The following is a 15,668-nucleotide window of genomic DNA, read 5'->3' as shown; positions in this document are numbered from 1 at the left end:
TGTTGTGAAGGCACTGCTCACCAAGTGCAATGTAATTCATCGCACCACCTCCGCATATCATCCGCAAACCAACGGTCTCACCGAGCGCTTTAACCGTACCCTCGGTGACATGTTATCTATGTACCTCTCTTCAAACCAGTCTAACTGGGATCTTGTGCTTCCGTATGTAACCTATGCGTACAATACCGCAACGAAGTCCACTACTGGCTTCTCTCCTTTCTTTCTCCTTTACGGCCGTCACCCTTCTGCTACCATCGACACCATTCTGCCGTACCAACCCGACGCTTCCGAGTATACGCCTCTATCCGAAGCCGCCCAGCACGCCGAAGACTGTCGCCGCATCGCCCGTGCTCTCACAACTGACAACCAGTGCAGAGAGAAATCCCGCCACGACCTCAATCAAACAACGCCACACTTCCCCAATGGCTCCCTTGTGTGGCTCTGGATTCCGACAAATACTCCGGGCCTGTCGTCAAAATTTCTCGCCAAATACCATGGCCCATACCGTGTCCTGGCGCGTACATCTCCAGTTAATTACACAGTCGAACCTCTCGTGCCGTCTTCTGATCGCCGCTGCCGTAGACGCGAGACTGCTCATGTCCAGCGCCTCAAGCCATTCTACGACCCAGCCATCCTGCCCGCGCCCTAAGTCGCCAGGTTGGCTCCTCTTTTCCCCGGGGGCAATTGTGAAGACGAAGACGACCGTTCTGCTTAGCGGCGGCGCTGCCATCGCTGCGCGTGCTGTGTTCTCGCCTTCGCCGACCACGGACTGTTGCTGCCCTGCTCCTGAGGTCCCAGTGCCTTTAACAAACCCCCATCCTACAAAATAAATAATGCCGCATCGCTTTGTTGGCGGCTTAGACTGCCATCCAAGGTGAGCCAGAGCGTTGCCACTGGCCGCAATATAGCCCGTGTGGTCATTTGAGCCGGGTTGTCCGCTCCCTGGCAATGTGGGCCGAGGAGAGTAGGGTCTTTGGAGTGGCCACGCGGGCCGACCAGGGCAGGCGCTCTGGAGAAGGTGCCACTTGCGGTGACGTCATTCAGGTGGGCACCCCTTGGGCGCTTCGAACCAGGGGTGCAGAGGAAATGGACACCACACAGATAACGCAGGCAGTAGCTACGTCTAGCAAGCAATGCAGAGGGGGAAAGCAGCCGAGAAAGATCCAGCGGCTGCAGACCTGTTGAACTATGGTGGAGAAGCTGTGGTAGAAAATCTTGCAACTCGGTGCACGGGATGTCTCATCACTTCAAGAGTACCACCAGGAGATGTCTGTCGAGGAGTGCACTAGGGTGGGTAGACAGTGGACGTCGTTGGGCTGCTGCTGATGATGATGTACTGCTGCCATTGCATTTGCCGCAAAGTCCCGACAGAGGGAGAAAAGTCTGGGAATTCGCTCATTCTTTTCAGTTTTTTGTGAAAAGTCTTCTGAGCAGGATCACTCCTTTGCTTCCTGGAGTCTTAAGCGCCCTCGGAGCTTAAGACTCGACATGCTTCCCGAGCATTCTGCCTTCTTACGGCGCAGAAAAAGGCACAACAGCAGCTGCACCACGTCCGCTTCCGCTACTAGCACTTTCACTCGGATCGCGTCGCCGGGCGTGGGAAGTTATACAACGCGCCCGGGGAGTGGAAAACCAGTGTCATGTGACCGTGTACAGGGCATATTTACAAAAGCCACTGTTTTTTCTTCACAGGGATGATATTCTGAATAGTCAAATGATCAAATCAAACGTTTGCAGGTAAGACACAGGACGCCAACGCCGTTTAGATTGCTGAGAGTCTCCTGCACAGTTCTGGCAGTGTGCCACGTATAAGCTGTGAAGACGGCTGGCTGCACTATCTCAAAATTAAAAATATGCAGTTGATGCATTCACAAGAAATATACGCGCATGAGGGAAGCATGCAATCTTCATTTAATTTACTTGCTCTAGCTATTCTATAGCTGCACAGCATTGCGCTGCACTGGTGATTTTCGAACTTTGTTTTTATCGCCAGTTTCCTAGTCCACATGCATAACTGAGATCTGATGGCAATCGAGACTTCATTGGTAGCACGTTTTCCAACGTCGCTTCTAAACAGCAGGGCTGAAAAGTACAAAACGAGCGAACGGACAAACGCGCGAGAACACAGAGCGACCAAAAATCACTAGAAAAAATTGGGAGGACATTAAGCCGGTGATTACATGTAATAGTGCGACCGCACAGAGCCTCGTTGTGTTCCCCTATGCACCATCACATACCATACATTGTATTTGGAGGACTGTAATGATCGGAGGCCCAGCCAGCGGAGAACGGCGAGCCAGTCAGGCGCCATCAGGTATGCGGCCGAAAGCGCTGCTGTTCGGAGGAGACGAAAGAGACATTGCGTGGGGCAGCTACTGACGACGGCGTCGGCGTACACAAAGGCGTCTACCCCTTTCGCCGGGGAGGCTGAGTGCGGCGCTTCTCCCGGACTGCCCGTGGACCGACGGAAGAGACCCAGTGGCGACGACGGCGGGGGCGACGGCGCCGCTAACTCATTGCCCGCGTGCGCCCTGAGCAGCCGACAAAGCGGAGGGGCGACACGGCTGATTTGTCCCTGAAGAGGTCACCGGTGTGAGCGGTCAGCGCTCGCGTCCCCATCGATCAAGATCATCACACAGCAACAACGACCTTTGGGCCTGGTCGGCCCGCGGAAAACCAACAGTTCGCGAGTGAGAGACGCCAAGTTCCTCCTTGCCCGTGCGTGTGTGTGTCTGTGCGGCGTGCGCGGTCACGTGGGGAGGGCGGAGCCTAAGAAGACGCTAGCGGCCCATTGCACGCTCAACCAGAGATCAGATTCCCTAGCTGGGTGCCTGGGGAATGTGAACTGCATTTAAGCAGCAATCTGTGGGGTGCCAGATGATCCCCCCCCCCCCTCCATTTTCTGACTTTGGTCTACTTGCTGTAAATATCTAAAATAAACCTTCAAGCTTGCTATTCCTCCCGAAGGCTTCCCTTCGTAGTCTGCTGCTTCGTCCTAATGCGGTGAAGACCCTGGTCCCGATCCCCGAGCATATCAACTAGATGGCATCGGTGTGATGGTCTGCGCCCGGTCCTGACTCTGGTATGGTAAGTGCACGGTCCTTCTCTTGGAGCATTGCCAGGTTTTACAACTTTGGGAATTTGTTAGCCTAGGCAATCGAAGGTTGGTAGAAGAGGCAGTCGGGGCTCCTCTAACCACGTGCAGTAGAGACTTGCCATTGCTGAAATAGTCATGGACTGGAAAAAGCTGCGCAAACCGGACCTGGTTTTGATATGCGGGAAACTGGGCATCGATTGCGGGTCTATCCGCAGGAAACCGCTCTTAATTGAGGCAATTGAGGCAAGCGGTGCAGACGCGGAGGAGATAGTCGGATGTTGGGAGTACATTCGGGAGGAATTAGAGAAGGCACGGGAACAAAAGAAGCGAGAGGATGAAGAAAAGAGGAAGCGTGAAGAGCAAATGGAGATCGAGAAAAAACGGCTCGATCAAAAGATGCGAGAGTGGAATGAAGTGGCTCGACAGAAGCGGGAAAGGGAGCTGCGGGAAATCACACGTCAACTTAACCTCGTAAGAATGAAAACAATTCGATCTAGGTTAAGTGTTTTCCGAACAGGCGACGAAATCAGGACTTTTCTTCAAAATTTTGAGGGAATTTGTACGGAGAAGCAGCTAGACCGGGGTTATTGGTCGGTTATGCTGCTGGCTTTCCTCCCGTGTGAAGTCGCCAACGTACTGGCGCGCCTGTCGGGAGAGGACGCGGTAAAATTTTGCAAAAGCTAAAAGTGCGCTCCTCCGAAACTTTGGACTTCCCGCAGAGGTCGATCCCGAAACCCAAAGTGACTGTGGTAAGCTACACCACGACAGTGTCAGCGACCGACGTAGAAGCTCCGATCAGTCGCCGGAAGACACGGCAGCTGCTCAGAAGTGCCGGGATAGGGCAGATTTGGCTCTAGAAAAAAAGGCTACTTCAGCAGCAGCGACCGATGATTTAGGTAAAAAATCTAGAGAACAGTGCAGATCCGCAAGCCGCGAGGGCTCGGGGGATAGCGTAGGCACTGAGACTAGAAATGAAGAAAAGTGTAGATCCGCCAGCCGCGAGGGCTCGGGGGATTGTGAAGGCACTCAGGCTAGCAATGAGAAAAAGTGCAGATCCGCAAGCCGTGAGGGCTCGAGGGATAGTGTAAGCACTAAGGCTAGGAATGAGGAAAAGTGCAGATCCGCAAGCCGCGAGGGCTCGGGGGATATTGTAGGCACTAAGGCTGGCGAAAAGTGCATATCCGCAAGCCTTGAGGGCTCAGGGGATAATGTGGGCACTAATGCTAGCACTAAGGAAAGGTGCAGCGCGGCGGTTTTGAGCCCAGAGGAGCGTGCACTTTCCGGGAAGAAGGCGGCCGTCTCTAACCCTGAGGCAGATGCTCTGTTGATAAGTGAGGTTGATTGCTGCGATCGAGAAGGTAGCACACAGGACAAAAACGCTACGTTAGGCGAACAGCGTGGTTCAGGTCCAGTTGCAGGCCAGAGCGTTAGTGTCGTAAGCTCGAACAGCAAGCCTCGAGAGAGCACATTATGCTCAGGATCGAGAGAGTAAAGTGCCGATGAGACAGTCAGAAACTACGACATGCAGTGACTCGCCGAAAGCACGAGCCCATTGGTCAAAATCAAGTGGGAAATGCGGCTCGGCGCTGCATCAGAGAGAAGATGCGGAGAGTGAGGACACCGCAAGAAAGGGAGGCGCGGAGGGCCGATTTGCTAAGGCAGTTTTCAGAAGGCGGCCGCGCGCAGGGAGAACCAAGCGAGCGCGTGCTCTCCTGAGAACAGACACAGTACGGGCCGAGGACACTGGAAAGCTAAAGGGCGGCCAACGGTGTAATCGGCCGAGGCGGTCACCGCGGCACGCCAGGTGCAACAGACACCGCACAAAGGCAAGACTGACAGGAAGGGTTCAGATAAAACGAAGGCCACCGGACCCATCGTGGCGACCCTGCGGTAGTTCTTGTAGAACGGGTGAAACTCGCAGCGGGCCACAGAGTAACGTGCACAGCTATCGCACGAAACAACGCCGCAGAACGCGTTCCAGACGAAGAAAATTCGTGAATCGAGAGAGGGGTAAACGTAGGCATGTTTTCTATACTCGGTCGTCCCCCCCTCGCATTCAACTTTTCAAGTGCGGCTCAGGTGTTGGAGATGTGCGGCCGGGGTGCGGATCAAATCAATGTCGCGTGGCGTCTGGAGCCCCAAGAGGTAAACGCCCACTTAAGCCCTTCGGCTTTTGTCGGGCGTCGTCTGCCGAGGCTACTGTCAGTATGCGACCGCGCAGAGCACGGCTGAAGAATAGGACCCTTCGTGTCGCGACGGGGATAGTTAGCAGATTCTCAGAAAAAGTCTGCTGTTTGCTTTTTCGTTTTTTTTTGCTGCTGCCGAAGAAGTTTGGAGTATGTGTAGTTTTGGCATGGTCATTGTTAACTTTTGCAGCAGTGGTCTTGCATTTCTTTTAATGCTAATTGTTTGACAATGCACAGGTAGTGCTTATGTATAGCGGCGTCCGCTGTCACGCGGAAATGCTGGAAAGACGGGCCATTGTAGGACACTGGCATAAGCACCTGGAGTCTCTTTGTTTAAGGATTAGACAGATTAATGTGAGTTGGGCTCCGATATTGAGGGAAGCTTTGCCAGGTTGAGCAAAGGTGACGGCACTATGCGGTCATGCAAATGAGAAGAAGTAAGCACATTCGTAATTCTAGTGGTAATTACGAGTTGAACTCCATTACAAAGAGGGCGACAAAACTGAAACGCGAGGGCCTGAGCACGTGTTTTCTCCGTGGCCCTATTGGAAGTGCTTAAAGTTCTCGAGAAAAAAAAAGTTTGGATTTGTTTTCTCCGCATTTGCATCTCTGAAGCGTCACCGTTTTGTTCTCTTTGTCGTCTAGTTGGAGCGGTTTTCTTTGATCAAAATTCGGAAGCGAGTGGCTTCCATTACAAAAGAAAACAAAATTTGCTCAACTAGGTCCGGTAGGCCAGCTTTCCAGGCATGCGCTTTCGAGCGAGGGCTGTGGTGTGTATCAAAATTTACAGCCTTTGTTTAACCTTATCCGAAAACCTGGTAGTTCTCTGAGGTTGGCCGTGTGCTGCCCTGCTGGAGGTATGGGCTTAGCGTAGGCCTGATCACTAATGCTCCGTTTTGAGGACCCCTGCAAGATGTGCAGGGCTTCCTGGCCGACCTGTCGAGCAGAAGGACTCGGACACTGACGTACAGGGGTAGTCAAAAAATCCCAGGCCGCTCCGAACAGCCGCGGAGCGGCTGCTCTCCGCTATCGGGGCGCTGTTATCGCACGCGTGTCTCGCCGCGCTCGGGTTGCGAGGGTATGCGCTGAGAGGAGGTGACGCTCCCTCTCTCTCTCGCTCTCCATGATAACAAAGCAGTGAAAAAGACAGTGAGGCGCGCGCCTTCACGCCTTCGCTGTTCGAGATTTCCGCACTCGGCTGCGGTGCAGCGCGTCGCGGAGCAGACGACCATTTGCGCAAAGTGACGCGCGCTGGCGGCCGTATTTAAATGGATTTCGTCTGCTTCTCCCAACTTCTCGGCTTCCTCGCATACGATATAATGCACTTACCTTCACCTAAGCTCTGTTGCGGCTCTCTGTGCACTCACTTTGAGTTGTGACGTGCTATATTTATAGCATTCTTGTTCAACTTTCTGGAAATTTAGTACACTCGAATACGATTTCAGGACGCATTCTCTGCCTCCGAGTACAGGCAGATAATCACAGATGCCGACTTTACGCCTATCCAGAGTTGACGAGTATATTGGCGCGTCTAAGAGCAGCGCGGTGCCTGAAATCGAAGGAACGGTGCAAGAATATCTGGCTGAATCTCTACAATTTTGATTGCCCATATATGACGGCATGTCGTGAAACCCACGCGTTGGGCGCTTATATTCTCACATTGCGACAAAATACTCATTCTCGCTACGAATTCGCGAGCGCCGAGGGAGGAGTGCAAGTGCCGGAAACGTAAACCTCTTAGCTGGAGCATACTGCATAGCATTGCATGAAATACTCGCCAAAGCTTCAGCAACACCTGTTAACTCCCCAACACACGACCGACTCTACCTGCTTTACCTGCGCGAAAGCATTAAACCTACTCACTAATACAAGACTCGAGATGGCGACATGGCAATAACGGAGCAATAAAAACCCTTGGGAATTTCAGGCAGAGAATGCGTCCTGAAATCGTATTCGAGTGTATTAAATTTCCAGAATGTTGAACAAGAATGCTATAAATATAGCACGTCACAACTCAAAGTGAGTGCTCAGAGAGCCGCAGCAGAGCTTAGGTGAAAGTAAGTGCATTATATCGTATGCGAGGAAGCCGAGAAGTTGGGAGAAGCAGACGAAATCCATTTAAATACGGCCGCCAGCGCGCGTCACTTTGCGCAAATGGTCGTCTGCTCCGCGACGCGCTGCACCGCAGCCGAGTGCGGAAATCTCGAACAGCGAAGGCGTGAAGGCGCGCGCCTCACTGTCTTTTTCACTGCTTTGTTATCATGGAGAGCGAGAGAGAGAGGGAGCGTCACCTCCTCTCAGCGCATACCCTCGCAACCCGAGCGCGGCGAGACACGCGTGCGATAACAGCGCCCCGATAGCGGAGAGCAGCCGCTCCGCGGCTGTTCGGAGCGGCCTGGGATTTTTTGACTACCCCTGTACATTCGTGGTGCACCGATCAGCTGCAACCACTTCGTGACGTCTTCTTGGCGGCGGAAGGACTGCAATGATCGGAGGCCCAGCCAGCGGAGAACGGCGAGCCAGTCAGGCGCCATCAGGTATGCGGCCGAAAGCGCTGCTGTTCGGAGGAGACGAAAGAGACACTGCGTGGGGCAGCTACTGGCGACGGCGTCGGCGTACACAAAGGCGTCTACCCCTTTCGCCGGGGAGGCTGAGTGCGGCGCTTCTCCCGGACTGCCCGTGGACCGACGGAAGAGACCCAGTGGCGACGACGGCGGGGGCGACGGCGCCGCTAACTCATTGCCCGCGTGCGCCCTGAGCAGCCGACAAAGCGGAGGGGCGACACGGCTGATTTGTCCCTGAAGAGGTCACCGGTGTGAGCGGTCAGCGCTCGCGTCCCCATCGATCAAGATCATCACACAGCAACGACCTTTGGGCCTGGTCGGCCCGCGGAAAACCAACAGTTCGCGACTGAGAGACGCCAAGTTCCTCCTTGCCCGTGCGTGTGTGTGTCTGCGGTGTGCGCGGTCACGTGGGGAGGGCGGAACCTAAGAAGACGCTAGCAGCCCATTGCACGCTCAACCAGAGATCAGATTCCCTAGCTGGGTGCCTGGGGAATGTGAACTGCATTTAAGCAGCAATCTGTGGGGTGCCAGATGATCCTCCCCCATTTTCTGACTTTGGTCTACTTGCTGTAAATATGTAAAATAAACCTTCAAGCTTGCTATTCCTCCCGAAGGCTTCCCTTCGTAGTCTGCTGCTTCGTCCTAATGCGGTGAAGACCCTGGTCCCGATCCCCGAGCACATCAGGCTTTGCACAGATTTCAGTGTATCTCCTTCCCTTAGACGCCCAAGTTATGTTGGCCGATCGACTGTGCGACTCCCCGCCGATGGCTAACACAAGATGCGATTATCACCTTGCGACAATGGGACGGCTGTCGAATCTTCTACTTTCGGGGGTATTTATGTGTAGTGTAAGCGAATCTTGAGACTGTCCACCAGAGCCGCCCTCGTCCATAGCGGTGGACGTAGTACAGTCGGGGACAAAAGTCTGTGGACCACGTGTTTCTCAAACGAAGCCGATATAGCTCTGCTATTGGCTGGCGGCTGGAGACCACACTTGTGGAGGCGAATGCCAAAATTTTGTGCTTTCATCTCCACAAGTGTGGTCTCCAGCCGCCAGAAAATAGCAGAGCTATATCGGCTTCGTTTGAGGAACACGTGGTCCAGAGACTTTTGTCCCCGACTGTACGTCCTGTATTGAGGCTAGTGTCACGTAGGAACGTCATCGAACAGTGAAGCAGAAGATTGGGCAGCCGTGCGCCGTAGCTCAGTTGGTAGAGCTTTGAGCGCGAAACTCAGAGGTGGTGGGTTCGGATCCCACCAGCGACATGTGGTTGCTTTTTCTTTTGCTTCCTAATAAATAATATGTAAAATTAATTACCTCATCAATGAACACCACGAATCAAGAATAAATAAGTAAACAAACAAAGAATCCCCCATATTCCTTGCTTTCGGTGACTGTTGGCTTCCGTCAGGTATGTAATTCCTATACGTCGCAACACTTGCTAATGGCGAGTTGGTTTGGTCCCATGTTTGATGCATACAGCACAAGAATGAACGGAACACAAGAACAAGGAAGACGACAGGGTGGAGCGCTGAACCAACAACTTTTATTTCGAAAGAGGCGAAGCCATATTTAAGAGGGGCATATCAGTCCACATGACAAAGGCAAAAAGTCTGCAGGGAAAAACTTTCCAAAAAACGCAAAAACCCAGCTGTAACAATAAAACCCACGACTGAAGCGAAAGAAAAGTCTTGCCCACAAAGCAACTGAAATCTTAATAGGGTGAATATCGGGAAGGGATAAAGCTGCCTCTCAGGTGACAGCTCCAGAGTGCTCCAGAGCAACCGCCACTTCCGCGCACAGAAACGGACTTGGAAAACTGTTTCTTCAAAGGACAACAGAGAATGAATCGGTGCCAACCAGAAAAGGCAACTAAGGCGAAGAAAAAGGATAATATTTGAAGGTTGAACAAAGGAATAATCAAATTTTTTTCTATAGCGATAAAACAGAGATCATGGTTAAAAACTGAAAATGCTAAAAACCGCAGTGAAGTGACGGGTAACAATATGAAGACTAAAAATTATAAAAGCCGAAAAACAAGGCAATTTTGTTTTCATTTTTCATTTTTCTTTAAAAAACAGCGATGACTGGTAAAAACAAGACTGATAGGCAAGACGGTGTACGGATAAGTAGATCATAGCTGTTTTAGTTGGTTTTAGCCGTGTTATCCTTTTACTGTCATGCCTACCATTCATGAATTTTATCCGATCATCGCTTTTTAAAAAATCGATAAAAAGGGATATTTTGCCTTGTTATTTATTGGGCTTTGATCATTGTTAGTCTTCATATTATTACCCCTCATTTCATTGCAGTTTTTAACATTTATAACTTTTAGCCATGTTCTTTATTATAATTTTCTCGCCGTAAAAAAAATTTGATAGGTCCATTGCTTAACCTTCAAAATAATCCTTTGATTCGCTTTGTTTGTTTCTTCTCTTGTAACTGATTCATTTTAAACTGCCCTTTGAAGAAAACTCTTCCAAGGTTCGTTGCTGTTAGTGGGAGTGGTGGTTGGTCTGGAGCTATCACCTGAGCTTTATACACCCTATTATAAGATCTCAGTTGCTTTGTGGCCAAGGCTTTTCTTTCACTTCAATAAGGTGCTTCATTGTTACACTGGGTTTTTTTGCGTTTTTTGGTTGTTTTTCCCTGCAGTCTTTTTGCCTTTGTCATGTGGCCTGATATGTTCCTCTTAAATACGGCTTCGCCTCTTTCCGAGATAAAAGTCGTTGGTTCAGCGCTGCGTCCTGTAGTCCACCTTATTCTTGTTTTTCGTTCATTCTTGCGCTGTGTACACCAAACTATACGGTATATCGTAGCCGGTGGTGAAACAGGTGGCGCCTTATTTCTTCCTCTTCGTTATGCGCACCCACATACGGCCCAAGCATTGGCGCAAGTATGACTGCACATGTAGGACGCATGGAGTCGAATACCTGTGATAAATCCGAGGGTGAAGTAGAGGAACTTGATGTTGCTTGCGTAGATGCTGACAAAGAGTCCAAAGGAGGACATCAGCGAGCCGAGGATGGCAATGGGACGGCAGCCATAACGGATGGTCAGCCCACTGGCCACAGGACCTGCGCATAGTGGATGTGCGTTAGGGGACAGAGCACTAAATTCTATACGCAACTGCAGCTAAAGACACGTAATGTAAGGTGATCTGTCCTAAAGAAAAATCAATAACCCTCGCAGGAACTTCCGAATAATAGACATCCTTTCAATTCCGTAATAATTGTGAAATGTCTAAAAAATCAGCACACACCACTACGTGTCCAGTAACGCATTACGAGACAACTTCGTGCCGGGTTAGTTGGTAGGACATAGTTGAAACTTGGTTGAGCGGCGCAAAGGACGAACACAAAGAAAGGAATGACACACACGGAGCGCCATCCACGATGTGACACTGAAGAGTTGTTGAAGGAGGGTGAATTAACTTGTGAGGGCGTAGGAGAAAACACACAGGAAGATGGGCCCACTATACAAGAAATATACTTCAACAACACTTCGTGCTGGGCTAGTTGGTAGGACATAGTTGAAACTTGGTTCAGCGCAAAAGACGAACACAGAGAAAGCGCTCCGTGTGTGTCGTTTCCTTTCTCTGTGTTCGTCTTTTGCGCTGAACCAAGTTGCATTACGAGACATTCTAGAATTGCAGAGGTATCAAATGCTGATGTCCAAGCGCCTCTGCAAACTAGGTCGGGGCGATGGTTCGTCCAATCATCAACCCGCACTAATGACTATGGTACATCGATGCGGCGGCTGCTGCTGTTTCGACGGTGGGAACAAGAAATGGTGGACAGCACTCCCTATCGGAGGTGCCAGACTTGAAGGGGAGGCGCCGCCGCACAGGCGCAGTGTCTAAAGCGTTGTTCCTCTGAGCACCAATCCGCTGTCTTAAATCCCGGAAATGGTGACCACGTTTGATGGACGCAAAAGCGCGCGTGTGGTGTGCGATTTCAGTACTCGGTAAGAAGCTCAAGACGGCTGAAATTAGGCGGAGCCACCACTACGACGCCTATTATAGCCACGTACAGTTTGGGCACTTAAATTACACATGGAGGTCTGAAGGACATGTATATCGGAGCTTCAAGGTTCAAAAATTGAGAAGAGGCTGGCATCACTCACTGGAGATGAGGTAGCAGCCGAAGGTGATGGAGGAGATCAAAGAGGTGGCGGCGTGGCCCTCGCCGAAGTACACGAGGAACTCGTCGAATAAGATGCCCGACGAGTAGACGATGCCGTCTATGACCAGGTGGCAGATGAAGCCGGCCAACACCGCCATCCAGCCCCAGCCGCCGTCGGGAGGCGCCGGGGCCGCCTCCACCAGAAGCGTCCGCTGCACCATGCTGGTGGTGTCCATGGCTGCGGATGGGACGTCCACAGGCGGCTTCGCTTCGCGCGGGCTCTTGTCTTATGCCACAGCCTCGGCCAGGGGTGGCGCACTAGGTCTTGAACGCCTTCCGGTTCGGGGTTTCTGCTCAAGAAAATATAATGACGGGCGGGTTGGATATTAATCATGATTATGCTGTAAGGCACGAACTTCACGAAGACAACGAGAGAGAAGGCAGGACAGCAGCTGTGCCACAGCGCTGCGCTCGCAAGAGGCACTGCAAAGGACCAGAATAGGAATAAAAGTGAAACAAAGTGCGAAATAAGAAAAAAAGAGAACACTTTAATTTTCTGCGCATGACGGCATTCGCCAACACCTCAGTTCAAAGAGATGCCCAAAAAGATCTATCAATTTAATGCAGCAAATCTATTGCTCAGTACGGTTTCTATTTTCGTGAGGTGTACCTTAGTTCGCAGTCACAAGTGCATGGCCTCCGCCGCGGTGGCTCAGTGGTTACGGCGCTCGGCTGCTGACTCAAAAGACGCGGGTTCGATTCCGGCCGCAGCGGCCGAGTTTCGATGCAGGCGACATTCTAGAGGCCCGTGTGCTGTGCGATGTCAGTGCATGTTAAAGAACCCCCGGTGGTCGAAATTTCCGGAGCCCTTCACTACGGCGTCCCTCATAGCCTGAGTTGCTTCGGGACGTTAAAACCCCAATAAATAAACAAGTGCATGGATGAGCAGGCTTCTGAGAACGTATAGACTCGCCACTTTTTCTTTTCTGGGACGCACTGGTGCCGGGTTGAGGCCTAATATTCTGGATCACTGATTCGTTTAGTTTAGTTTATGCGGTTTAACGTCCCAAAGCGACTAAGGCTATGAGAGACGCCGTAGTAGAGGGCTCCGGAAATTTCGACCACCTGGGGTTCTTTAACGTGCACTGACATCGCACTGTACACGGCCTCTAGAATTTCTCCTCCAAAGAAATTCCAGCCGCCGCGGCCGGGATCGAACCCGCGTCTTTCGGGCCAGCAGCCGAGCACCATAGCCACTGAGCCACCGCGGCGGCGGATCACTGATTCATTCTCCTAAACTTATAGCTTTTGCGTATCGACAGAAGCGCTGCGCTTTGACGTGGCTCCTCACCAAACTTATCTTTCAATGTGCCTGCTGAGGTAGGTTCACTCTTCGCTTTTATGGGATGGCTGAGCTCAGACAGCTTGAGGCCAGCACCTAGTCTAGATGTCGAATGATATCTTCAAGTAGAAAGGCAGTGAAGCCGTAAAGAAAAGTTTTATTCCAGCCAACTTCAATCCTAGGAAACAAACCTGCCGCGCTCAATATGCGTGGAGGGATCAACCTAGAGTATTTGGGAAAGATTGTCAAGGCGGCTGCGACAGGTCGCCTAGAAATATTTTCAGAAAAAACGCACAAACCTGCATGCCCACAACGGGCCAATGTGTCTGCATATAAAGGACACCACATTTTGTGTTGCGTCTTTTCTTTTTAGAGCGAAAGCTCTTTTACTATACTTTGTTTCATACACAACCGGCAACACTGCCAAAGGTAGCGCGCCTGTTCGCGTAGACTAAGTCCACGCCCTAAATGTAGCTTGCCCTACAACCGCAGTGACCACAGACGTACTGCGTTGAGGCAGGTCTCGAGTACCGTGAATGACAACCTCCTGCACCTCGTTTTACCTCTTGCACATTCGTCCTGCGACGAATCGAAACTTCGAAAAGTAAGAATTATATGCGGCGGTATAATACGCGGCTCAAAGGGCGAACCGCTCTTACTCCATCCGCGCCTATAAAGTAGTTCACACTTGGTGAAAATTATAGCCAGAGTAGCCCGAACACTCAGAACCTCACAGCTTTGGCGATGGTTTTTCAGTGCTACCTCTCCGTTTTGTAGTCTCTATTTTCGTCCAAACATTCAGCGAGGCTTCGGGAAGAACTAATGACACGTGGCGGAGTAATATGATTTCGCAGACGGACTATTTACGCAGCCTTCGCAGCGTTGCCTTGTATACAGTGTTCTAGAAGGCTGTACCTGCTATGTGCGAAACGGAGTATACATGCCTCCCAAGGTCAGTCTTATGTGCATTTGACCTTGAGGCTCCGGAGCGCAGGCAAACCATGCGACTCGTCAAGCAGAGGCGCACTTGCGCCCGCTCGTCGGCTCCACCGTCGTGATACCACGTGATTAGGAGAGGGCAGGCTGGGAGAGGCGCAGCTGCGCGCGCTAGCCGCCTTCGTCGTCGTGATACGACGTGACTAGGAGAGTAACAGTTGCTACGTCGGCGGTTTCTCCTTCACTTTCGCCGTCAAGCCGCGTCCGGTCATCCGGTCGATATACCTCGCCGAGAAGGTGGACTGCAAAGGACGCGAGCCAAACGACCCGCTGAAACCCAGGAGCAGCGAGAGATTCGACTTGCGAAGCACTCAGAGAGAGCATTCGCCCTGTATAACTAGATTTGCAAGAGTTAGACTTCAACAAATGTTTTCACATGATGGGCTATACGTAAGTATGCGTAGGTCATCCCATGGCATTCGCCTCTGACGGCTAAATAATTTATTATTGAATTTTTTTCTTGATGCTGTTTTTGTTTCAACCGAACGATGTTGTAACATTTATTTGGTGTGTAGATTACGTGAGGCTTGGAAAAAATTCAGGGGGCATTTTGTTGACCTAAAGTGCGGTGAGGTGAAAGCCCTAAGCGCGCTGTTGCTGCTTGTGTCACTGATGTGTGGTTACGACGTTAAGCTTCGCCTCTAAGAGTGGAACGCGACAGCGTCTTGCAACGCTGCCAGGGAGTCCACAGAACGCCATCGCTCGTTCGGTTCTACGCCTTGCTCGTCGGTAAATTGGTTTTCGATGAAAGGAAATGTTTCTGTCTCACATATCTCGGTGGACACCTAAACCTCGCCGTAAAGGAAGGGAGGAAGATGGGAGTGAATGAAGACACCGCATTCACTAGACGCGCCTTTGTTCATTCCAAACCATCGAGCTGGCAGGGCGGAGTGTTTAGCGTGCTCGTCTCACACTCCGGATACCCTGGTTCGATTCCCCAACTCGACCGATTTCCTACTAAGTTTTATTTATTTATCTGTTCTGACTACAAAGATTAATTGGGCTAATTGGTTAATTAAACAATTAACTAAACTCTGTCCCACTTACTTGGGGCATCACTATACGATCCCTTCAATTGGTGGCATGGTTACTAGCCCAAGTACAATTGGCCCCGTTTAAAATTCGCGCACTGTAACGTCACGACCATTCCGACCAATTGAAACAAGGTCGGCGTAGCTACGGCGCGACGGCGGGCACCTGAAGTCTCTTTGACTGTGAGTGTTGCTTTCGCAACAAAAACGCGAGTACAATTTCTGACATTTGTCGTCCTCCTAGCTTTTTAAGCAGGCTGGCCTAAGTATTGTAGTGCCTGAAAACTATGTATCAGCGCTCACATTGCAATTATTTTCATGCCTCA

At 51.2% G+C, this 15,668-nt stretch overlaps 1 protein-coding gene across 1 annotated transcript in view; it reads right to left on the bottom strand.

Annotated features, from left to right (window-relative positions):
• The window catches only part of LOC149344919 (monocarboxylate transporter 13-like), a 62,039-nt gene extending 49,830 nt beyond the window's left edge, over positions 1-12,209 (bottom strand). Inside the window, exons 1-2 of the mRNA XM_089547320.1 lie at positions 11,975-12,209; positions 10,783-10,926 (exon numbers count right to left, since the gene is read on the bottom strand). Of these exons, the coding sequence (XP_089403446.1) occupies positions 10,783-10,926; positions 11,975-12,209 (379 nt within the window). The remainder of the gene's footprint in view (positions 1-10,782; positions 10,927-11,974) is intronic.
• Between the last annotated feature and the right edge of the window lie 3,459 nt (positions 12,210-15,668).

This window comes from Amblyomma mixtum, chromosome 5 (assembly GCF_055824585.1).
Source record: "Amblyomma mixtum isolate Tamu chromosome 5, ASM5582458v1, whole genome shotgun sequence".
NCBI classification, from domain to species: domain Eukaryota; kingdom Metazoa; phylum Arthropoda; class Arachnida; order Ixodida; family Ixodidae; genus Amblyomma; species Amblyomma mixtum.
This window is presented reverse-complemented; position numbering and strand designations above follow the sequence as displayed.